Genomic DNA, 23,543 nt, shown 5'->3' on the forward strand with positions numbered 1-23,543 from the left:
AATGAAGAAATCGACTTACCTTAAGCACTTGTGGCACATAATGACACTTGATGACACTTATTGCTCTCCACAAGACCACTTAAGACAGAATGTTTTTTCCTGATGCATTTCACGACCACATACGGTGTGCTCTCCTTGTAAGGCGAACAAACCCGATTGCCTCGACACGCATATATGACTGCTGTGACAAGACTCTCACTATACCCCATACTATACCCTGATCACCATTACTGTACCATACTATACTCTATCTCGGCACCCTCTGTTGAGCATACACCGCGATTCAATTGACGGACTATGGACTGAACTACGTACAGATTATGTCTACATAGGGCTCCGCCCTCAGTGACAATAAAGGGAAACAACAACAACAATAACAACAAGACCAGTGTCCAACTTATGGAGATAGTAGCACTATTTGTTGAGCTCAGAATTCATCCACACATCTACACTATGCATTTGCCATGTTTTAGTCTTGGTATTTACTCATGCACTGTGTCCTTCCTTGGTTGCTTTCAACATTGCATCCACTAGATATGGTGCCATATCATGTAACAACATCCTGTACACAGCATTGAGCTTTAAGTGCTCAGACTGCACAGAGGCTCAAATCAGGCCATCATGATAGCTCTCAGGCATGCTGCGGCCAACAAACAATCAGACCCACTGTCATATGGCGTACGGTCTATAGCAAAAATAAGTACACCCACATAATAATACACCCATACATATCATTGTTTGCGCGCGCCACCCACATCAGTATTCGCGCCACCCACATAACTAATCGCGCGCGCGGCCTCCCACATAACTCTTTGCGCGCGCGGCCACCCACATAATTTTTCGCGCACGCGGCCACCCACATAATTCTTCGTGCGGCCTCACCCATCGTGCTTGTAGCTCGCTCTCGCCTCGCGCATCCAAGACAATAGTAGGTAAGTGATACATTGATGACTATACTACGCTGACTATAGTAGTACTACAGTCGGCATAGGCTCGACGCGCCACAGTCGCGCCGTTGCGCTGTCCCCGCGTCGCGTCGCGTCGTGTCCCGTCACGTCCCCGGGCCCCGTCGCGTGCGTCCCGTCCGTCCGTCACTCGCGTCCGTCACCGTGCTCGACGCGCTACAGTCGCGCCGTCGCGCTGTCCCCGTGTCGCGGCCGCCGTCGCGCCCCTACTGCGCCCGCCCTTGGTCCGCCCGCGCTCGACGCGCCACCGCCGACGTGCCTCCACTCCCGCACACCGCCGCGTCCGTCACTACCCTCGCCACCATCCCCGCCTCGCTGCCACTGTGTCGGGCCCCGCCCCACCGCGCTGTCGCCGCCACCTGCTGCCACTGTCCCCGCGACGCGTCCCTCACTGTTCCTGCCACCATCCCGCCACGCTATTCGCCGTCGCCGACCACCTACGCTTCGCTGCACGTTGCCACGTATCGCCGCGCTCGCGTCAGCCCCAACCGCCACGGTCCCTGCTACGCTACGCCCACAGCTGCTGTCGCTACGCCGCTGCGACGGATAATATACGCGGGGCATTGCGCAGGCCCTATGCTGCGCATTCAATCACAAGTCTCGCCCTTACGGAACCCGAGTGCTGCCTTGGCCTGCGCTCTCGATCGAAGTTGGGTGCCCCGCCATCGTCGGACTCAGCGACTGACGTACGCACTTTCGGTTGCGATCTCGCTGCGAGCTTCCGACCTATGACGCGCGGATTGCGATCGTCGATCGTGTTACTCACTCAGGTGAGATGCTCAGCTAGCGGCACCCTATGACATGGCGCCTTTGCGGTACAAGACCGCGGTTTCCATCCTCCCCGGCTCCTTCAATCCTCTGCCCTCGCATCTCACCCCTCGACTGAGGGCTCCCTTCTGGCTCTAGTGACAATCTGCCGACCTCCCGCGGCCCTGGCGACATGCAAAATGGCGGCGCGACTCAAGGTGCAGTGCCAGGGCGCGAGGCTCTGCGCAGGCGTGCTCGAGGTCGACTGCTGCTTCTCCGTGGACGCGGCGGAGGCGCTGGGGTGGTACGACGAGGCGGGCTTGCGCGTGGGGTTCCAGGTAAGTGTTTCTCAGGCCCAGGCTCAGGACGACTCGAGGGCTGTGCCCATGCCATCACATGTATACTGTACAATAGCTAGATCAATATACAACCATTTGCAATGATTCGAGTGTGCTAATCTATGCCACGACCATTACATGCAAATCGGGCACTCTTGGTCAGTACATAGAGGACGATCATCATAGCAGAACGTGCATCCCTCGCGCCCACACTTCTCGTCAACATCAGCCTCCATAGTGCCTACCCACTCCTTCTCAGCCTGTGCAAAGTCCTGGGTATTCCGGTACTTTTCCCAGGCGCTAGCGAGGCGAGTGCTGGTCACAAGGGCGATACCAGTCTGGGCGAATGGTGGGATATCGTCCTTGCGGTTTGGACTCCAATCGAGCAAACTTGTGCCATGGTCATGCTCGGGCATCCAGGCGACCATCGTGTTAGGGGCTTGAAGTACCTTGATGCCATAAACAGCCTCATAGAAGCTACCACCTGTCATGCCCTTCCGACGAGAGGTAGTCCACGAGAAGGCCCACTTCTGGGCCTGTTTCTCCCTGTGAATCGCCCTGACAGATGTGTGAGGGTGATTCAGAAGCAAGTCAAAGCAAAGCACTTACCGAGCATAGTTGCAGCCTGCGACACCTGACGGCGGTGCGAGCTCAGCATCGTTGAACTCAATATATTTATCGCCCAAATCCACCATGTAGATCCCACGTGAATCCGTACTCTTTCCCGAATTCCCATCCATCCGGCACATCGAATTGTCGGCAAGGTACGACTCGAAGGGTGCAAGCACCTCTTTCGGTACGCGCACCTGGAGTAGGTTCCAGAACAAGGCGAACGCAGACGAGAGTCGGAAGTCGAGATCCTTCAGGAATTCAGGGGTGTGCTTCTTCGAGCGCAGGTTTCGGGCCCAGTCGAACAGAGGGTGGCTCCGGGAACCAGCTGTATAACCGAGGAGAACAAGCTTCCCCGGATCCTCCAACTGCCATGAACAGTGAGCGCGCGTCTGGAGTGATGATTGTGCGGCGACTCACCCTCACTGACTTCCTCAGGTCAACCGACTCTGCAGCATTGCAATCCACGAACTTGAGGGCCCGAGGGTCCTTGCAAAAGTCGCGGATTACCATCATGATGATATCCCCCGTTTCCTTGTCCCGGAAGACAACGCTCTCGTCCTCCTTTACGACATACCGAAGTCGCGAGGGGTCCTCAAGGACAAGCGGGTGCCGCTTGTGCCGCTTGTCAGCTTTCTTGCCCTTCCGAATACGATGCCCCCATTGCTGCTCTATCTCGGGTGTCTCAGCAATCCACTGGTGATACTCGGGGTACGCCTCGCGAAGGCAATCCAAGACGACGACATGGGCATTCTCGGAAAGCCACTGCGCTTTAGCTGCCTCCTTCATACGCTTCAATCCCATGCTCGCGACAAACTCCATCCGAATACAGTACTGTATCTCCACACTCCGCTTTCGGTCAACAAGTGCCTGCGATAGCACATCGGGAAGTTGAGTGGCACTGTCGCACCATTGGATGAAGCCAGAGAAGAGGTCGCCCGCAGGGGAAGGTCGGCCGGTAGAGTCGAGGAGAGCGTAGAGAATGGCCTCAAACTCCAGGCGGGGACGAGGATCGCCAGAGCGGGCAAGCAGAGACAAGGCGTGGTGATCGGTGGCGATCTTTGCAATGAGAACAGTGAATGTTTTCTTTCGCTCGCGCTTGCCAGCTCGTCGCGCTTTGTGGGCCATTGTCGCTTTGGTGCAAGGTGCGTGCAGGAGCGCAGCGCTGGGCCCGTACGGTGTCCGCAGGCGAGTCCGAGCGCTGAGCGCTGAGCGCTTCAGAGTAGTGCGGCGCGGCTCATCCTGAGCCACCCCAGACTTCACGTCCCTCGAGCTGTAACCTAACCTTCTCTCGAGCCTCACCTACCGAGGCAGTTCTTCTCTGGCAAAGTGCATGCGTAGCGAGCGTAAATCGACTGGTCACGCGCGGCAATACAGTGTATCGGTGAGCCTGCCCTCGCGCCTTCTTCAAGTTGTCCGCCACCGCCTGACAACCTTGTCTAGCCTTCTGCCTCTCCCGAGGCCCGACCATCCTGCAGCTAGCGAGCCTGCCGCTTCCTAGCGCACCCACCATCATGACCACGGTGACTCAGTCTAAAGTCCATTATGTCGATGCTTCCGATCGTCCGACCCACCATGAGCGTCGGCGGAATGATCCTCGAGGCCACGACCGGTGATGACCATCATCGACAGGGTGCCCTCGTAGGTCGCCCGCACTCTCAGTTGCTTACTCACCACCCTTCGCAGCAAATGTTCATGCTGCGCGTGCACCACCGTTCCTAGTCGACCATCTGGCCCCTTCCCACTGCAACTAGCAGCGCGCGATGCGCAGATGCCGAAGAAAGATGAAGCGCGTCGAGCGGCGCGGCACCATGGACGGGCTGCTCGCCATGGGTCGTTCCCACCATCACCAGCCACCCGCGGCAATCCATCCATCCTCCCACTACCACGGCACCCTCAATGGGCGCGGCCCCGGCCCCAATTGCTCTCCACCACTCGGATACCCTCCCTGTCAACCACTCCTACCCGCAATCGCAATCCCTGCGACACATCGCCGGTATTGACTCGTCCATGACGTCGCCGTACTCACGCCATGAGAGGAACCACGACTGGGATCGTGAGGAAGCAAGGGCGCAACCGGTGTCCGAGCCGCCGTCCGGCCACTTGGAATCTCAATGATCGCCTCCGACACTGCCCACTGGCCCGAACGCGAACGGCGACCACTCGACCGTCCGCGTGCACACGCGTCTGAACCTGCGCGGCGCCATTTCCTTTGAGCAAGCGTACCTCGAGGTCGTTGAGGAGGCGGACGAGCCGACGCAGGTCGACGCCGAGGGTGCGGATCAGCAGCCGAAGAAGAAGGTCTCCAACAAGGTCAATGTTCCCTTTGGTTGACCCCTCTGTCGTTGAGAAGTTGAAGGGAGCAGGAGGCCGAGATGTACGCGGCTGACAAGCTTGGCATGGGCACTGAGGCATGCATGCTGACATCATACATGTGTGAGGCTCTTGGGCCGATGCTAATACCTTACCTATAGGACCGCAAAAACGCTCTTGAGGAGTACGTGTACATCATGCGCGGTCGTTTCAATGAGCGCTATGTCGCCTACGTCAAGGCGCAGGAGAAGGAGGCGCTCCTCAAGGCATCGGCTCCACAGGATGCCGCGGACTGGCTCTACAGCGAGGAGGGTGAGGACGCGACCAAGTCCGCGCACGTCGAGCGGCGCGGCGCGCTCAAGGAGCTCGGGGGCCCGATCACGAGCCGGTACAAGGAGGCGAAGCAGCGGTCGATGGTGGTAAGCCAGCTGCGCGAGACGATCAACCGGTACATGTCCGAGGCGACGTCCTCGGACAAGAAGGACGCGCACATCGACGACAAGGACAGGCAAGCCGTCGTCGAGACGCCTTGCGCGACGATCCAGCAGTGGCTCGAGGACCAGATCGCGCGCCAGTCCGAGCGCCCCAAGGGCGCCGACCCCGTCCTCACCGCCGCGGACGTCTTCAAGAAGAAGGACAACATCATCTACTTCGCGATGCCGATCCTTACGCGGCCTAAGCCCAACTTGTCGCCAAAGACGGAGACCCCCTCGGGCACTGAGACGCCGAAGAGCGGTACAGAGACTCCGAATGCTCAGCAGCCTCCACAGGAGGGCGAGGCTCCGAAGGAGTCGCAGGGACCCTCTGAGATGGACTTCGACTAGACTTTCTTCTGCTTTCACGACACAAAATCAACGAGCTCATGATGTAGGTTGGGGGACGTGCGCAGTATCATAGCTAATAATGTGTTGATGTAGGCATACTACAATATTCGCAGTCTCTAGTACTATTGAATCCATTGCCTCTCTTGTACGACGTGCGTCTTCACGGTCTTACGTTCGATCGACATGTGTTCGGCCATGCCTTTGTCACGAATTGTGAGTCTCCTTTGTCCACTTGCAGTCCTTTGTCCATTTCGCTTCAGACTGGCACAATGTTGGTGCTATCAGACGCCTCCTTGAGCCTGTCTTTCGCCTGACTGTCTGCCACTCGGTCGCCCTCAGCGATTCCATTGTCCCCGAGCAGACTGTCCAGGTGTAGTGCATCGACACAGGCTGTTGATACAGCTTCCTCGTTGAGTAATCCTTTCACAGAATGACTTGCACTCATCACCGCTTTCATAGCCGACCTACGGAGTTTCGCTATTCTTCTCTAGCGTCGTCTCCAGCCTAGTCTGTTGATCCCAAACAACCTTCATGTGAGTCGCAAATGCTTCAGTCGCTCTGTGACTGCCAACATGCTGACCAACCCACACCTTGGGCGACTTAGCCTTGAGGCTCGCCATGTTGCCTCCGTGTTTATCACTCGAGTTGTGGGATCGCGCCATCGACCATATGTGGAACGACTGCGCCGCCCTAGAAGCGCGTAGCCTGACCTGCCACGCCTGGTTCAGCTGCGCGCACGTGCACGTTTTCCGGAACGCCGAGGTGCACCTGCATTGCGAGCAGGACTGCGACACGCTCGCGAACCTCACCGCGCCGTACACCGCACACCCGCTGCGCCTCCTCAGCATCGTGAACCTCGGCCGGACCGCGTCCTTCCACGCGGAGCCCGACCGACGCTGCAACGCAGGCGCGCTGGCTCGACGACAAGCTGCCGCCCTTGCTCCCGGAGTTTCTAGGTCTGAGGCGCTGCACTTGTTCAATGCAATCTGGGCGGCGGGCATCCCGCGCGGTCTAGAAGGGAACCCTTGGTATGACTGGCTTCGACTCTACCTTGCGATGCCGCCGAAGGTCAGAGCGAGTGTACGCACCCTTGCACCGTGCATTCGGGCGCTCGTGCTGCAGACAGTGTAATTTGAGGGGCGGCGTATGCTCCAGGAGTTCCTCGACGACTTCACGGGGATGGTCAAGCTCGACCTGCAAGATATAACTCTCGCGGAGTCAGCTGAAATACGATGAGACGTGCACGTAAGTGCGAGACCTTTGGCAGGAGACTAATCACTGACATAATTCGGCTCGTGGTAGCTTCCGCTCTTGATTTCACGAAACTCAAGAGACTATCAATTGTGCAGCTCCGCGTGGCTAGCATCCTGCACAAAGAGGGTGCATTGGGGGTTCTACCCAGCAAGTTCTCGCATGAAGTCCGCGAACTGCACATCATGTTCTGCGACCTCGCCCAGGGCTCGCTCAGCGACGACCTCACAGCTGCGCAAATACAGTGGCTACTCTGGGATGAGGCCATCGCGACGCTGCACCGCCTGAATCCACGCGTGTTCATCCGGCTGATGCTCGAGTGCGCCGAGTTCGGCAGCATGGGCGAGAGTAGGGAGGACCTCTCGACGAGCATGGCGAAGCTTCGAAGTACTACGACCTATGCCGCGATAGCTTGTACACCACCGAAGGAGATGCCATTCAAGGCATTCTCGCTCACCGCCGGCAGCCCGCAGCCGCGCCTGTCCCGCGGTCTCACAACTTAGAGCCGGCCCTCACCCACCTCACATGTGCCTTCCCTCGCATTCTGCCTGCCATTCGTACTGCCCAAACACTGCACCACAACACGCCCAGCCACCGCACGTCGTACGGCAAACTTCCCCAGCCCCAACCAATACATCGGATCGCGCGCTGTGCGCAGTTCTCTGCGACGGCCGCCTGCAATCCTTTCCTGCGCATTTCCTTCGCTGCCCAATGCCTTTCCTTGTTGCGAGTTCACTCAGAGCTGCACTCGAGACGCGTGTCTCGACGTACTCTCCGCCGTACCCTACGTCCTGTTCGACCGATGGTTCGTGCTTCAAGATGCTCGATCACGCCGCGCTCCATCATATCTACCTACTACAACATATGCCGCGCCTCCACTGAGGCTCCACGCCTGGCTCGATCCCGCGTGAGATGGTTCACGGCCGCTTCGAGATCCGCTTCTGTGGCCATTCCGACGGCAGCTAGTGAGGCAGAGAGCGAGGCCATAGTGGAGAGGTGGGCAGAGTCGGGCTCGGGCGGCAGACTTGCCCGGGATGCAGACCACATATCATAACTTACCAGGCCCCGCGCGCCAGACACGCCCATTCACCCGTGAGAACCGAGCTACGGCGTGCGCGCCCAAACACGTTGAGCGTGCCGCCGCGCGGCTCTCTGGGTGTCTGCACGCGACTCCCGCGTCGACCATCCTGCTTTCATCCCTCCCTTGCTCGCATGGTCCCTTGACGCGTCGATTCCCGTCGACACGCGGCTCTGCGGGTGAGTGCGGCCTCTCACTGCGTCCTTGCTGACTCGAGGAACTAGGATCGCTCAACGCGCCGAACGCACTGCCATGCAGTCGCGTAAGTCCGCTGCGAAGCGGCACGGGACTTCGCGCACTTGCGCGGCGCGCGTCCCCACCAGACTTCAAGTTTAAGACCTCATCAGCACCTGACGAGCGGGCCCCCTGCACCCCAACTCGACCAAGCGCGCTGCGCGAATGCGCCGCGCGCGCGCAAGTCGCCCTTCCGCAAGCATAGCAGCTCCCGGCGAATAATTCGCGCGCGGAGCGGCCCAGCAAGCGCGGAATATCATCCGACGAGGTGGCGCGCAGTAAGTTCCCGACTAGGAGAGCTGCAAGAGAGGAAGGATCATGGGTCCAGGTAATCACTGTGAGTTGCCTCGCTCTCCTCATGTCCACGACCACTCTCCATGCTCGCTCTCTACCACCACAGCCACCCAGTCCCTGCTCCATGCATCGGGTGAATAAGGCGCGCTCGCACTCACCGCCGCATTCTTTCCCGCGCCCTCACCCTTGCGCCCTTGTGCTCTCGCTGGCACTCTCGCGCTCGCGCTCGGCCGCCTCGCGCCTACGCCTGCGTCCTTATACTCACCCCCACTCATGCTACCTATCGCCCTCACCTTGTGCTCTCGCTCTCACCCACTCCGCTGCACAAGCTCCGCCGGGAAGACTGCGAGTCTTCTTCTCCAGGCGTATCTCCGGTCCGCACCTGCTTACTACCATGACCGAGCCCCCGCCCGCCTTGTGCATGCCGCCACACGCAGCCTCGCTCGCAGCGAAAGCGAAGGGAGATTAGGCGCGCGCGCTGAGATGGACGAGCAAAGGCGCCTCTGCGGCAGCAAGAAGGGCGAGAAGCTTGGGGTCCCCGCGCAGGTGCTGCTCGGTGGCCCGTATGAATTCAGCGCGGACTTGGGGCGGCGCGAGAATGCGACATTGATCGCAGGCGGCCCCGGAGCGACCTTCGCATTGCCCCGTCTGGGCGCTATCGCCGCGCGATGCGCAAAGTTCCGCCAATCTGGAGGCGAGCAGACGAGGCGCGTCGAGTTCGTTTCGTGCATTCAGTCTTGCAGTAAGTCCACCCGCGCGCGGGGCGTTTGCTGCGCACTCACTGCACCGCTTCGTAGGCTGCATCAACTGGCGCGCGCAGATGCTCGCCGAGCTCGGGCAAACTGCTGCTGGACCTCCGCATCTCCATCTTCGTACCCTACCTCTGCAACCCCGGCACCGCCCTGCCATTCCCAACTCTGACGTCGTCCTTCTCCGGCCTCGCTGCTGCCGGTGGAAACCCGCGCTCTGAAGACATGGGCGCTGCGGATGATGCTGATGCCAATGCCGGCACTGGCGCGGATGCCGACGCGGAGGTCAATGCAGCTGCCGACGCGTATGCGGACCTGCTTGAGGCGGCGCGGCCGACGCGAACAACTATAACGGTAACGAGTGGCCCAAGAAAGAAGAAATGCCATGTTCGGTATACTGCGGTCTAGTTGCTTGCCTGAACTCACGAACTCTGCCGCTGCAGCTTTGTACTATGAATCCTATGTGCTGCGCTGTATGAAGTAGTTAGAAGCTTCTGTATTTAAAATCTTCTGTTGTTATACCAGTCCTGCCATTCGTATCTGCTCAACAACGGGTTCAGTTATCATCAAGCAGTACTACGCCAAGCCTCAAGGATGCAGCAAAAATATCAATTGGCTCGCATACGTGGTCGAGTCCAATTCTGCGCTGCCGAGTGTAGAACGCCTCTAGCTTGTAGACTCTAGAGACTAGGTATTTACCCGGCTCATCGGAGAGCAGGTGCGCTTGGGTAGTCACATGATCCCGTTGGCAAGGCGGCGGTTCTCGCGCAGCCAGGCCGCGCAACGTACCCAACCCTCACTCTGAGTCGCTCAGGTGCAGCAGTGCCAACTCACGAACAGCCTGGAGGACTTCTGGCGGTGAACCTGCGTCGATGTTTGCGTAGGGGTAAGGCTCTCGTGGTCACATCCGCGGTTCACCAAAGGAAGCACTCCCAGGTCTCACCACATCTGGCACTGCTCGCCTTCTCGTTGGCTGAGACCCCTCCGCTGGTGCTTTTGCGTTGATGTTTGCGTAGGGGTAGGGCTCTCGTGGTCGCATCCGCAAAGTGCTGGCAAAGGGTGTTCTCCCGCCCAACCAATCTAGGCGACCGCACTGCTATCTCCCTGCTAGCTGCTTTACACCAACCACACTGCGAACGCAAGCACGGAAACCAGCGGGCAAGCTTATAAGCCCCGTAGGTGAGGTCGCCCGGCATCGGCGCCCATGCTCGTGCCCAATACCGACTCGCCAGATCCGGATGCCGCCATCCCTTTCCCTTTCCCGCCTCTGGCACCTCGCCCTCGACCTCGCCCAATGCGGCTCGCTCAATGTTCCTCTCCACGCTGCTTGCACTCAACACCTTCTGGTGTGCCGGGGCGGCACAAGTGAGGCAACACCCCGCAGACTGCAAATCCGCGCTGCGCGAGTGGGCGAGGGCCGACCCGGAGCCGCAGACGATCAACAAGCGCGCTGGCAGCGGATACGTGCAAGCTGTGCACTTCGCGGACTGGTGCGTATCTGCCGCATCACATTCGTGCGCGCCACTGAGGGCGGCTGCAGGGGCGCAAACTTCCAGCCAACGAACATCGCGCCGAGCGACCTCGCGCATAATCTGCATGCGCTCGCGGGCGAGCCGCCGCGTACCGAAGTATACACGCTCGCAGGCTCATTCGCTGATGGGCAGAAATCTTGGGAGACTCGAGGGGTGAGGCTGGAAACAACCTGCTTAAGCGCCTGAAGCAGGTGCGCATTTTTCCTCCTGCGATAGATTTGCCTGAACTCACATTGATGCGCCTCTCAGATGCACCTGCTCAAGCTCGCAAACCGAAACCTCAAGTTGCTTCTCTCTGCCCGCGGCTGCACCCACTTGCAGGCAGGCTACTTCAACTTGGCTGCGGACCCGCCGCCCCGCTCCGCTTTTGCCCCCACCGCAACGCCTGGCATCGAGAACTTCAGGCTTGGCGTCGACATCGAGTGCGCAAGCGCGCCCGCGCTCGCCGCGGGCCTCACAAGCCTTCTCGTGGAGCTCCGCACCGGGTTCGGTGCGCTCGCGAAGAAGAGCACCCTCCCACTCTCGGGCGCGCCTGCCAGCAAGAATCATACCTCCGCCACACTGTACTCCCGCGACTTGTCCAATGGGGATTGCGCGAGCTACAACGCGCCGAGCATTGCGAAGGCAAAAGCGCAGTGCGCCACGGTCAATGGGCTTGCGCGATCTTTGCTCTGGGACCTGGGTGCGGGCAAGGCCGGCTCGGACGCGCCCGCGCACACCACGAGCCGGGCGCGCAGTAGCCTCGACCAGGTGCAGAACCGCATCGAGTGTGCTACCTCTCGCCGCGACCACCGGCGCATCCCTGAGGGCTAGCCTTCGGCTGCGCAGCTATACCCGGCAGCAAGTGGGCAAACATTGTGGCAAGCGTGGCCGGGCCTTCCGCGCCATGCACTGCCTCAAGCGCGGCTCAGGCTATTGGTAGCACTGCAGTCTCGAACACGAGCAGCCCAGCAGCGACGACTGGTGCGGCAGCTGCGCGCGCCAGCTCGGCCCAGGCCTCAGGCCTCACCACCATCCCCTGTTTTGCGCTGCGCGCATCTCCCTCGCATCTGCTGCGCCTGCGCCACATTTCCGGCACCACCCGCCCTTTTGCTTGCCACGCCGCCGCCGCAGCCTGCTGGCGCTTGCGCAGGCCGCCGCGCGGGCGCTTCACAGGCCCTGCGCGCACCGAGCATGCGCGCATCAGCTGCGCCCGCGCCGCATTTCCGGCACCGCCCGCCCTTTTGCTCGCCGCGCCGCCGCCTGCTGGCACTTGCGCAGGCCGCCGCGCGGGCGCTTCGCAGGCCCTGCGCGCACCGTGCATGCCCTCGCCTAGTCGCCCCTCGTTTGCGCATGCCCTTGTCCGCATGCCTCGCTGGCCGCACGTTCCACTGCCCTCGTGTCCTGCTGCCCGCACGCCACACCGCCCGCTTGCCTGCTCGGCTGCGCAGGCCGGGCATTCGCACCTGCAATGGCGGTTGCAAGCCGCTGCGCGGGGTTTTGCTGGATTGTGACTTGTCCCTGTATAGTTTTGAAAGCGAATACAATGTCGTTTGCGGTGCGCGCAGTTGCCTGGCAGAGTGGTTACTGCCGGGCCACCAAAACAGGTGCAAATACTGAATGGTGGCATGCCTTGGGCCTGGTCGATCGCCCGCCGCTGCCCACCTGCTGCACCCTTCATGTCGCAGTCAACCTTTCCTCACCTCCCGCAACATCAAAGCGGAGTTCTCATTACTTGGTCCGACAGCGTACTGGCAGCTTACACGCGGCTGTCCCACCTGTGTGGCCACATCGCGATCCTGCTGCTTCAGGATGAAGCTGATCGGGTGCGACTGAGTGTTTGCATGGATACCCTAGACCGACAAGTCGTACCGCTGGTCAAGGCAATGGCACCAGAGCTTCGGCGCGGAGGAGGATGGGAGTGGATTGAGGCTGCATGTGCTGAGATTGGGAGGATGCGATCGGCTGTTCAGACAGCCATCGACGCTGACACGGAGCGGTGAGCTCCCAGGCTCCTTGTCTGGCCGATTCAGGTTTCATTGACGGATTGGCCAGGGAGCGACACAATGTTGTTGTTGCCAACCCTGTGACTATTACCCGGACAGGTCGCCGTGGTCGCCCAAAGAAGGTGATCTCGAAGTCGTGGCTTGAAGAGACGTTTGCACCATATCGGAGCATCACCATCCAGCAGGCTGCAAATGCCCTTGGTGTTCATTGGACCACTGTCTCTCGCTACATGCGAAAGTATGATATCAGCATCTCGTATGCTCCTCTCAGCGACGAGCAGGTAGACCAACTTGTGCGCGCCTTCAAGGTCGAGCGACCGAATGCTGGCATCCGGCACGTCCATTCATATTTTCGCACGCAATGGCTCCGAATTCAGAGGCAGCGAATCATCGACTCACTACACCGCGTAGATGCGATAGGTGCTGCCCTTCGGCACAAGAAAGCTGTCGCTCGCCGAGTTTACTCTGTTCCTCGCCCAAACCACCTCTGGCATATCGACGGGCACCACAAGCTCATACGATGGGGTATTGTCTTCCATGGTGGTATTGATGGTTGCGATGATGAGGTTCGCCTTCTCCTCTATCATCATTGCAGCCCGTTGCTGATTCCGACTCGACATGCAGGTCGTCATGATGCGAGCAGCAAACAACAACCGACCGGAGACTGTCCTGATTCGCTTCGATGAAGCTGTCCAAATCCATGGCTTGCCACTTCGGGTTCGCGGCGATCGTGGTGGCGAGAATATTTTGGTGTCGTCATATATGATCATGAGGAGGGGCCCAAACCGAGCATCCTTCATGTTTGGATCGTAAGTACTACCTGTGTGTCCCACATTACTACTGTTGAGCTCGCATACAGCTCAACCCGAAACCAGAAGATCGAGCGAATCTGGGTCGACGTTGGCGAAGGCTTTGTCCGGCGATGGTGAGTCTTCTTCACTCGTCTTGAAGGCATGCATGGTCTCGATGCAGGCAATCCTGCACATCTGTGGCTCTTGCATGAGCTTTTCCTCAGCGACATCGACACCGATGCCGATAACTGGGTCCAGAACTGGAACCTGCATAAGTTGTCAGGGAAGCATCGAAACCAAACCCCATCGGTATGCTCATGATTAGCACAGGGACAAGCATCTGACTGTACTTTGCAGGATATTCGGCACTTGGCCAAAGTCACCGTTGGGATGTACGAGGACGAATATGCCGACATTGACCCTGATATCCTCACCGAGTATCTCGGTGTAGAGGGGGCCCCGAGGGGTCGCAGGTGAGGCCAGACTGGTGCAGGTCATTCGAACGATACAGACGATGAAGACGAGCCACTGGAGGGTGACCTCGATAGCGATGCAGAGGCCAGCGACGAGGAAGTAGATGTAGGTGGAGCATGGGCCGATGAATCTGGCAGCGAGGAGTCAGCAACCGACTCAGATGGTAGAGAGGAGGGCTCAACTGGTCCTGAAGACGAAGACGATAGCAGCAGCATTCCTAGTGAAGGTGGTACTTCCCTAGCTGAACCTGGTGGCGATAACCTAGTCGCCCAGATCATCGCCAACCAGGCATCGAACATCCGACATGCTGCTATCAAGGTTGCTCGCCACAAGAATCCCTTTGAATCACAGGAAGACGAGGATGCCTTCTGGGTAACCTTGGACAGCGTCACTGACACTGGCTTTGTTCCTCGGCACATGAACATTCGCGAAGAGGAGTGGGAACAGGATGGGTATCCAACGCACGAGAATCTTGTTGTTGGGAAGAGAAAGCCACCTCTTCGGGTTGAGCTGCCTCACGAGCTGTGGTTGCCCCGAGCCGAGGCATGGTGTAGGGCTGTTTGGGTTCTAACCCAAATCCTCAGCAAGGGGAGCAGCTCATCGGAGAGTGGCTCATCAAGCTCATCGGAGAGCGACTCATCGAGCTCGTCTGGTTCTGATCATAGCATGAACACTGACGATGTATGATTACTTTACTTACACGAATCTATCTCGGGGTAGTAGGCCGACACCAACAGAAGCTCAATCCTCTCAGCCCTACCTTCGGTCGGCCACCTCGTGTTTGGCAATGCAGTGCAGTCTCTGGAGCCAGCTCGGCTTGGCTGGGATGTTACATGTTGCCGATCACCTTGAGGCAATATTTGCCGATGTGAAGAGGGTATCACCCGAGTCGTGGCTTCGCTCAGGTGAGTATAAATTCAAAGCTGTCGCCATCTCTCATGCTTCTGCACCCTTCCCCTGTACTGTCGTCTTCAATCAGGCTCTTCGCTCACATGGCAAGCTCCTCGTCTAAGCGGCACAAGAGGAGGGCTACCTCCCCTATCGACACAGAGAGTCTTGTCGACGAGTTGATCGCTCACCACCCCAAGCGGCAGCGATACTCGGCAAAGGCACCTGCTCCGAAGGGCCCGAAGGCATCGTTCAAGACTGCTCGACTTGAGACGAATGCTGGTCTCAAACAGAAAGGGAAGGGTGTCGCCAAGAGCTCTGGCTCGTCCAAGGCAAAGGTATGTGAGCTGCCTGCTATTGTGTCTTCAGCTTCTCATGTCATAACAGGCTCAGCTGCCAGCTTCAGGATCTGCGACTGCTGGTCAAAAGGTATGCTACAGACCCTCTTCAACATTGCCTCACTAATCGGCCATTAGGCTTTGTCTTCGTCATCAGCAAAGTCAGTTGCAAAGCCCTACCCCATTGGCCGAGTCTTGTTGCTGCCACATGGGTTAAATGTGTGTCTTTCATCGCTTTGTTGTCGTTGCCGATGGGTTCTCATCTCTGATCTGCTGCAGAACGAGGGCGAGATTCGCATCAACAAGCTCTCTGCGAGCGACATGAAGATGTTCAAACGATGTGGACTTGCTAAGTCAGGTGCTCCAGATGGTGGCGAACTCTTCATCAAGCCCAACACCGACTGGTTTGATGTGGACGACCTCCTTAAGTCTTTGTTCCCTGCTTACTACGACTGGCTGAAAGCAGAGGGGACCTATGAGGAGACGACGCACCACTGGAAACTGGTTGAGAAGACTGGTCGGAGGCTGGCAGTCGTGTTCCTTGACGACATGAAGCCCCTCAGCTTTGTCGACCTCTGCACTGCTGTTCACAATCGCAATGGCAGTTGGATTGAGCGAACCTGGTGCTTTGGTACGTCGCCCCTATGGTCTGATTGTCCGAGTCGCTCACTGTGCTCACTATGTAATGTTCAGTGACACCTCGGCCAGTACCGACCAAGGTCTGGAAGTCGTGGTGTCGCCCTCAGGATGTTGCTCCCAATGTCCCTGTGGTGGAAGATGGCAACGAGGAGGAAGCCAAGGCCAGTGCGACCAGTGAGCCTGAGAGTGAAGGTAGCGATGCTGGGTCAGAGTTGGGTAGTGATGCTGGGTCAGAGTTGGGTAGCGATGCTGGGTCAGAGTTGGGTGACGACGACAGTGAGTTTCCTCCAATGTTAACTGCTCGCTGGGGTTTGTTCCAACCTCGTGCCTTTTCCAGATACTGCAACAGAATCAGCTAGCGAGTGGGGTGATGACGAACCATTGTCTCAGCTAAAGAGTAGTCGTAGGTGTCTTGGACTGAGTCTTGTGTGGCGACGATGCCCATATACTGACTTATCCACTTGCAGGTAAGCTCAAGAGAGCTGTCGATAACATGGAGAGCAGTTTCTCGAGCTTCACCCTGAAAGAGCCAAGGGCATCGACGTCGGCTGGTAAGGAAATTGCTGCCCACTTTCGGATGTCGCAATGTTGATTCTTAATTGACAGCTGGCTCTGGAGTCGCTTCGGGCTCAACTAGCTCAGCTGCGACTGGGACATTGCAGGGCCCAATCGAGATCAGCTCGTCCGACGAGGATCCAGGTAATACCTTGGGCGAGCCCCCATTCACACAGCAAAGTCCATCACCTGTGCAAGCAACTCGGATCACTCGCTCTGCAACAGCAACTCAGCCACAAGTACTCATCACTCGGGATGTGATTGCTGGCGACCCTTGGGCTTAGGCTCATCGGCAAGGTATAAGGTATTTCAATCAGCCAGATCGAGTGCAAAACTGACTGAAGCCCACTATCCGACTGCTAGAGGATCGTCTGCACCCTACTCTGCAACGAATGAAGCATCTCAGCATGGCTTTCACATATATCCATTTTAATCAGACTTCTGTTGTTCGGCGAGTAGATTGATGTTCTTCGCACTTCGCTCTGTCATTCTCTTGTAGTATTGAAGTACATTGGCATTTGTAGGCCATCCTTCGTTCATCCTTTCACTCCTAGAGCACTCCACTGATTGCAGACACTCTACTCGTACTCGTTGACTTGGAATACCCTTGTCTCGTTCAGATGATCGTTTCGTACCTCGTAATATTCTACTTATCATAATCAAACAAGTTTTTAATGTGGCATGGTTGAGCGAAGCTCTGTGAGGACATCTGTTTGTCATCAATGTGCAGGCCGACGCTGTAACACCTCGGCGATGGCCGATAGTGCCACAGGCGATGGCTGCTCGCTCTGCAGCTCGTCGTGTCCTGTCTCTCGTCACTGCTTTGCACTCGGGACCAGTCTTGCAGCTTCTCATGGCATCACACCAGCCGTTCATGTCTTCGCCTGCTTTGTCTGCGGGAACCTTGGTCCACATGACACAGGTACAAGGCTCGAACTCGAGGAGCACGAGTAGCGACTTGGCCATGATCGCTACTGTCGGCAAGGGAAACACAGAAGCTGTGAGTGCTGCATCTGTACAGTTAGTCTAGATGCTCATACTCTGAATGCATTCATGCAAGGTCACAATCAAATTGCGCACAGAGATGACCATGACCATGACTCGCTCATCCCGCTTCTGGGTTCCCGACGGCAATCTGTTCATCGGTGTGAGTGCATATGACTTCTGGGCCCTTGTATACTACTGACATGCAACATTGTCTAGGTCGGGAAGACGCTGTACAGGCTGTACACAGGCACTTTCGCCAACCACTCTACTGTCTTCAGTGGGATGTTCGAATTGCCAGCTGGTGTTTCTCATCGGACCGAGGGCACTTCAGAGGCATCTCCGCTCTACCTCTGGGGTATTGATGTGATTGCATTCGAGGCTCTGATTGATTATCTGGGCGGCGCAGTTCTGTATGCCTTCGTTTCAATGCTGCTTGAAGTTGCCATGATCATCTAACACGTTGACTTAGGCCAGATGGAGAGTCCCAACAGCCATTTTCTCCCTCCACACGACAACTCGTCGGTATACTCCAGCTCGCAACAATGTGGGACATGACCCGAGCAAGGTTCTTTGCAATCGAGAAGTTGGAAGCTGTCCCGCTTTCTGGCGATCCCGAATGGGGACCAATCGCCAAAATTGCATGCTGTCTCGCCTATGGAGTTGAGCCCTGGCTTGTCCCTGCCCTCAAACTGGTTCTCGGCCTGGGGCCTCGCGAATGGGACTCGGAGCATTTCGCATACTTCAAGGCTCCTACCGATGCCATGCGAATCTTCGTACTGTGGCTCCGCATCGATCGTCACCGGAAAGCTCTTGCCTGGAGCCCTCCTCGGCACATCCAAGGTGCAAGTTGCAATTCGCCGACCCAATGTGGCTCCAGATGGACAGCGACGTGGTATCAAGCACTCGCATCCAAGCTGCTTCACCCAGATGCTGCGATGTCTGATCACGAGCTCCTGAGCTTCATTTGTGATGACATGGGCCGACGCTCAGGACTCTGTTACTCTTGTCACTTTCAGGTGACGTTTGCGATGAAGCACGACTCGACTGATTGGTCGAAGGAGGATGTCATCATCCAGTCTGTCGCAGATCAGTTCAGGCGTGATTATGCCTTTTACGCCTAGTAGGCTTGGCTCTGCCTTTCGGTGAGTCCTTGCAGTGCCGACAAGTCGATATCAATACTTATGTCTTATTCAATCCGACTCAGGTAGAGTCGTTGTGGGAGTCTTCGTGCGTGGCTCCCTCGTGCTCCAGTGCTCGTCCATGGCACAGTGACGAGCGCAGTGACGAGGTACTCATCTGCCTATGCCCTAGAGTAGAGGCAAGCTGCATTACATGTCCAGAGAGTGCAATGAGCAGCAGATTTCGTCCAGAACCACACAATAGTTGTGCGGCAACAAGGAGACAAAGACTGTAAACGACACAGGTATTTAGGTTTTCCTTGCTACGCACACGAGGATGAGTATGAGGATAAGCACATGAGAGCAAGGGTTAGACTGTGAGAGCGCGAGGGCGACGACAAGTATGAGAGCACGAGGGAAAGTGAGAGGGTGATGGAAAGCGCAAGAATAAGGGCGAGGGACAGGAAGAGAAGAGCGTGCAAGCCTCGAGGGCGAGAGTGCAAGGATGAGCCTGGCTTTGTGAAGATGCTCTTGGGCATCATCATCCCGATCTAGGTCAAGTGGTTGAGTCAATACTTGACCTCGCCGGAATCGGAGGCGCATGCGGCACATACTACGTAATTGGGCATGTCGGCCGCGCAAGGAGTGTGTCTCGCCTGGTGCAGGCCCACCTCAGATCATTCGCGCTGCAACGAGACACATGTGATGACAACGAGGCGCGGCTGCCAGGCTGCACTCGCTGGAGAGAGGGCAGCAGGGGCGGCCAGGCATCAGAGGAACATCCGACCGCAACAAGAGCCCGCAGACACAATGCGCGCATGGCGCAGGGACGCGAATGCGACTCACGCAGATCGACACCGGTGGTACAGTCGTGCACCTCCATGAGGGTAGCGGGAGAGGATAAATGGGGCACCTTGACGACGGTGATGCGAGCAGCGTGCTTGAGGATGGTAAGGTGGATGGAGGTGCGGACAGACGCCTCGATGGTAGTGCCTAGCGGGGTGCAAGAGAGTCAGAGGTGTGAGAGCAGACTGACGTACCGCACGGCACAGACCTCTGAGCGGCGTGGAATGAGTACAACGCGAGAATGGAAGCGGTGGAGGGTGCGTACCTCCGCAGGACTAGGAACACAGGTCGACAAAGGCAGCGCGCCGGGTGCTGGCACACACCCATTCCCGATGCGGGCCTAGGGAAGATCGGGAGCCTCGGTGTTGAGCGCGCTGAACATGCCATCGAACGCAACACTCGGTGTTCCCCGGTGTGACCAGCAGCCTCGAGCGTGACACCTGTGCCGATCGTAGTACGTAGTTAGTGTTGTATAGTAATCAATATGTCACTTACCTGCTGCGACTAGCAATGATGACGAAGCGAAAGCGGCTACAAGCACGACGGGTGGGGACAGTGGCAGCAGGTGGCGGCGACAGCGCGACGCGGGGACAGTGGCGGCAAGTGGCAGCGACAGCGCAGCGGGGCGGGGCCCGACACAGTGGCAGCGAGGCGACGCGAGGCGGGGATGGTGGCGAGGGTAGTGACGGACGCGACGGTGTGCGGGAGTGGAGGCACGCCGATGGTAGCGCGTCGAGTGCGGGCGGACCAAGGGCGGGCGCAGTAGGGGCGCGACGGCGGCCGCGACACGGGGACAGCGCGACGGCGCGACTGTAGCGCGTCGAGCACGGTGACGGACGCGAGTGACGGACGGACGGGACGCACGCGACGGGGCCCGGGGACGCGACGGGACACGACGCGACGCGACGCGGGGACAGCGCAACGGCGCGACTGTGGCGCGTCGAGCCTATGCCGACTGTAGTACTACTATAGTCAGCGTAGTATAGTCATCAATGTATTACTTACCTATCATTGTATTGGATGTGCGAGGCGAGAGCGAGCTACAAGCACGATGGGTGCCAAGGCCGCACGAAGAATTATGTGGGTGGCCGCGCGCGCGAAGAATTATGTGGGTGGCCGCGCGCGCGAAGAATTATGTGGGTGGCCGCGCGCGCAAAGAGTTATGTGGGTGGCGCGAATAATGATGTGGGTGGCGCGCGCAAACAATGATATGTATGGGTGTATTATTATGTGGGTGTACTTATTTTTGCTATAGACCGTACGCCATACTGTCACAGGTCATCCTGAACATAGGGTAATGATGTGTACAGCCTAGTAAGGATATACCGGGGTGCTATAGTGTAATAACATCCTAATTGGGAATATAATAAGTGGTGGCACAATACAGCAAAGGAATTTGAATGAACCTGTCACCATGGACCCTCTCCAAGGAAGATGCTAACACGCTGCCCAAAACCCTGGCCCAGAACCCCCTCATGTAGTAGGGTTGAGGTATCCAAGCTCCTACCACTGCCTTACACAGGCAATGGGTGGGTCCAATGTACACAATTTAGTTTTATAATCTCAAACTTTTTGCAGACCGGAATCTACTCTGATGGTAGTGGATTACCACAAACAATTATTCCCTTATCATGGGTTTCCAGCCCCCTTTCTCAATGTGGAAGCCTTCATTCACATGCTTATCAGTGATGCACTGCATGATACAGAATGCTTCCGCAAATCTATGTGGTCCACATTTGCCATGCATTAAAGGTCATTGGTGCCAGTCTAGCCCAGTGTCTGATAGCCTATGTTGAGCTCAACATTCACAGCATGTTACCTTAACAACTTGGCACAAGAAGAATGAAGAGTGAGTAGATGCCCTCCTCTGTGATGAGCTGTGCATGAAGCTTAAGTAGGCCATAATATTCATACATCTTTATCAACTCACATCTGTTTGCAGTGAATTCATTGAGAGTATAGTGGAGGCTGTGTTTCCAGCTATCTACCACAGGTTCTAGAAATCCACTAAGTGGCATGCAGAGAACACAGGGTTCTATCCACTTTTGGTGGATTTTGGGATTTCTGCCTCAATGGCATATTCTCAAATGTTCATTGTATGCCTCATGCAGATGCAAAAAATCCTGTTGGTATCTGTCCTTATGGTGTATGTGCTTCCAGACTGTAAGTTTTGCACTGAGTCCTAAGCTAACTGCTTATTCATTTTCTTTACAGCTAAGTTCAATTCTAAGCACAGATCATGGCCAGTGATCTGGGAAGCTGGCATTGTGATAGAGGTACCACCTTGGACCCAAGTGATGTACCTGTCCTCCTTGTTTTTGCATTTGAACATTGATGGCAGTGTGCCTACAAGGGACAACAGCAATGTAATTGAAGGAGATATTGTGGACATGGGTGTTAGGGATAGGGGCTTGATAGCCTCAGAGCACACAGAAACTTGTTAGAAGTGTCTACTATTACCAAGTGGCTGCATCATTAAAGGTTTGTTATGTGCTTATCTTACTTTCCTCATTTTTCCTTTTGCACCATTGAATGGACATCAATGCAGCACTTTCATTGTTTTGTTACCAAGGTATTGATTACCAATGTTTTAATGCTTTAGAAGTGCTTGTTATTGTATCTACTAAATGGACTATTACCGAGTTTCTAGTGTGCTTCAGTACTGATACATGAGCTATTGTATGCTCAGTAAATGATGGTTATTACCAATCAATTACTGAGTTATAATGGTTTTGTATTGGTATACAAAGGAATGGCTGTGCTATCCTTAGGCTGTACACCAACAATGCAGACTCTTGCATGCCTCAATAATGCCTTGGGAATCACAGTCCTGAAACAGTGGTTGTACTGTGGGTGTACTAGGATGATTTGGTAACATAGCTGGGCTTGTTGGAAACAATGAGGTGTAAGGTTATGATCCTATTGTTTGCCTAGAACTGCCTTGGTAAGCAGTGTAAATGAGTCAAGGACATGTACTATACAATTCTATGACTCCTTGATTGTCTAATTTCTTCCATGTAGCTCCATTGGCTGTGTCCTTGGTAATGGCATAAAAGGCCGTTCCTGAGCATGGTCAAGGACATCATTGCTCTATCATCTACAGTCATTAACCCACCGGTGGGTTAGTATTGTCTGATGGGCCACCTTCCCAATCCGGCAACGCCACACCGCATTAGGCAACTGACACTCCACACAATCTGGCCGCGCGCGTGCAGGATGCACTGTTCGACTGGACCTCAGCTCAACGGATGTATGGAGTTTATTGTGTACTTTATTCCAGAGAAAATCATATCTAAACATCGGCCTCACTATGAGACAGTAAAATAGGCCTTACAGAGCGGTAGCACTCTGGTTGTCACCCCACCCAAGGGTACAACAGCACAGGCGCTCGGCGCGACTATTGACTCTCACCTTTATGTCTGCCTCGCGGACATGCAGCTATGGTCAACATTGCTGTTCCTCAGTATTCTTGGCTACACGAGACAGCTCAGCGGCACTCTGGCTGACTCGTTCTGACAACCAGTCTTCAAGTTTGGACGCGGATGAATATGAATAGATTGCTCTCGGGACAAGGACCACCATGACGGTGTCCAGCGGCTGGCCTCTACGTGGCCCAAGGGACTAGTACTTGCAAAGCAAGGAAGCCAACAGCTGTCCCGTTCTGTCTATCGTAGCAGAGGGAAGACTGGGTCTAGTGCAGAACCCAAGGAGCGCAACGTCGCCCAAACGACGAGGAAAGACAGATCCTACTAAAGTAGAAACCTCGTGTAAAAACAGAAACAGAAAGCCAACGCTTGCACCCTTGAGGGGCAACATAGAACACACCCAGAGCTCTCAATGACAACCTAAACAACCTCCAACCCTACCTGGACAGCGGAATGGGCACTGACACCAATGGCGACGACCCCGGGCTGACGCCTGTGACATGTATGCCAGAGACACGTAAGCAGAGGACACATCAGAGCCGAAAGGCGCAGAGACCGTGCGA

General features: G+C 56.5%; 9 protein-coding genes across 9 annotated transcripts; 8 read left to right on the plus strand and 1 right to left on the minus strand.

Moving 5' to 3' along the window:
* Nucleotides 1-2,184: 2,184 nt before the first annotated feature.
* Nucleotides 2,185-3,787, minus strand: C8Q71DRAFT_860411 (uncharacterized protein; the record flags this gene model as incomplete). Its single annotated transcript, XM_047927795.1, has 3 exons — nucleotides 2,185-2,608; nucleotides 2,660-3,027; nucleotides 3,080-3,787. The coding sequence occupies 3 exons, from the start codon at nucleotides 3,785-3,787 to the stop codon at nucleotides 2,185-2,187; spliced, it is 1,500 nt and encodes a 499-aa protein (XP_047775886.1).
* Nucleotides 3,788-4,558: 771 nt separating this feature from the next.
* C8Q71DRAFT_875554 (uncharacterized protein) lies at nucleotides 4,559-5,796 on the plus strand (the record flags this gene model as incomplete). The annotated part of the gene is made up of 3 exons (XM_047928392.1): nucleotides 4,559-4,715; nucleotides 4,881-4,972; nucleotides 5,134-5,796. 3 exons carry the CDS (start codon nucleotides 4,559-4,561, stop codon nucleotides 5,794-5,796), a joined length of 912 nt encoding a protein of 303 aa, XP_047775887.1.
* A 289-nt stretch (nucleotides 5,797-6,085) lies between these two features.
* C8Q71DRAFT_191410 (uncharacterized protein) lies at nucleotides 6,086-7,016 on the plus strand. Its single transcript, XM_047916875.1, has 3 exons — nucleotides 6,086-6,205; nucleotides 6,256-6,329; nucleotides 6,401-7,016. The coding sequence occupies exon 3, from the start codon at nucleotides 6,415-6,417 to the stop codon at nucleotides 6,925-6,927; it is 513 nt and encodes a 170-aa protein (XP_047775888.1). The 5' UTR covers nucleotides 6,086-6,205; nucleotides 6,256-6,329; nucleotides 6,401-6,414; the 3' UTR covers nucleotides 6,928-7,016.
* Nucleotides 7,017-9,187: 2,171 nt separating this feature from the next.
* Nucleotides 9,188-9,524, plus strand: C8Q71DRAFT_681092 (uncharacterized protein; the record flags this gene model as incomplete). The annotated part of the gene is made up of 2 exons (XM_047919748.1): nucleotides 9,188-9,395; nucleotides 9,451-9,524. Coding segments are annotated over 2 exons (282 nt in total), but the record flags the coding sequence as incomplete, so codon positions are not given.
* Nucleotides 9,525-10,710: 1,186 nt separating this feature from the next.
* On the plus strand, nucleotides 10,711-11,747 carry C8Q71DRAFT_860416 (uncharacterized protein; the record flags this gene model as incomplete). The annotated part of the gene is made up of 4 exons (XM_047927796.1): nucleotides 10,711-10,892; nucleotides 10,943-11,022; nucleotides 11,067-11,125; nucleotides 11,184-11,747. 4 exons carry the CDS (start codon nucleotides 10,711-10,713, stop codon nucleotides 11,745-11,747), a joined length of 885 nt encoding a protein of 294 aa, XP_047775890.1.
* Nucleotides 11,748-14,382: 2,635 nt separating this feature from the next.
* Nucleotides 14,383-14,766, plus strand: C8Q71DRAFT_672784 (uncharacterized protein; the record flags this gene model as incomplete). Its single annotated transcript, XM_047919683.1, has 1 exon — nucleotides 14,383-14,766. A coding segment is annotated over one exon (384 nt), but the record flags the coding sequence as incomplete, so codon positions are not given.
* A 410-nt stretch (nucleotides 14,767-15,176) lies between these two features.
* C8Q71DRAFT_860418 (uncharacterized protein) lies at nucleotides 15,177-16,888 on the plus strand (the record flags this gene model as incomplete). The annotated part of the gene is made up of 8 exons (XM_047927797.1): nucleotides 15,177-15,410; nucleotides 15,460-15,501; nucleotides 15,549-15,629; nucleotides 15,690-16,041; nucleotides 16,104-16,325; nucleotides 16,387-16,452; nucleotides 16,517-16,600; nucleotides 16,656-16,888. 8 exons carry the CDS (start codon nucleotides 15,177-15,179, stop codon nucleotides 16,886-16,888), a joined length of 1,314 nt encoding a protein of 437 aa, XP_047775892.1.
* A 590-nt stretch (nucleotides 16,889-17,478) lies between these two features.
* C8Q71DRAFT_860419 (uncharacterized protein) lies at nucleotides 17,479-18,712 on the plus strand (the record flags this gene model as incomplete). Its single annotated transcript, XM_047927798.1, has 4 exons — nucleotides 17,479-17,604; nucleotides 17,665-17,751; nucleotides 17,808-18,001; nucleotides 18,061-18,712. The coding sequence occupies 4 exons, from the start codon at nucleotides 17,479-17,481 to the stop codon at nucleotides 18,710-18,712; spliced, it is 1,059 nt and encodes a 352-aa protein (XP_047775893.1).
* A 2,915-nt stretch (nucleotides 18,713-21,627) lies between these two features.
* On the plus strand, nucleotides 21,628-21,999 carry C8Q71DRAFT_725808 (uncharacterized protein; the record flags this gene model as incomplete). Its single annotated transcript, XM_047921717.1, has 2 exons — nucleotides 21,628-21,718; nucleotides 21,770-21,999. The coding sequence occupies 2 exons, from the start codon at nucleotides 21,628-21,630 to the stop codon at nucleotides 21,997-21,999; spliced, it is 321 nt and encodes a 106-aa protein (XP_047775894.1).
* Nucleotides 22,000-23,543: the final 1,544 nt, after the last annotated feature.

Source organism: Rhodofomes roseus (genome assembly GCF_022264815.1).
Source record: "Rhodofomes roseus strain CIRM-BRFM 1785 chromosome Unknown C8Q71scaffold_19, whole genome shotgun sequence".
Lineage (NCBI taxonomy): Eukaryota > Fungi > Basidiomycota > Agaricomycetes > Polyporales > Fomitopsidaceae > Rhodofomes > Rhodofomes roseus.

What these genes read in the sequence shown, in the direction of transcription:
- C8Q71DRAFT_191410 (XM_047916875.1), top strand. Translation starts at nt 6,415, where the DNA reads ATGTTGCCTCCGTGTTTATCACTCGAGTTGTGGGATCGCGCCATCGAC.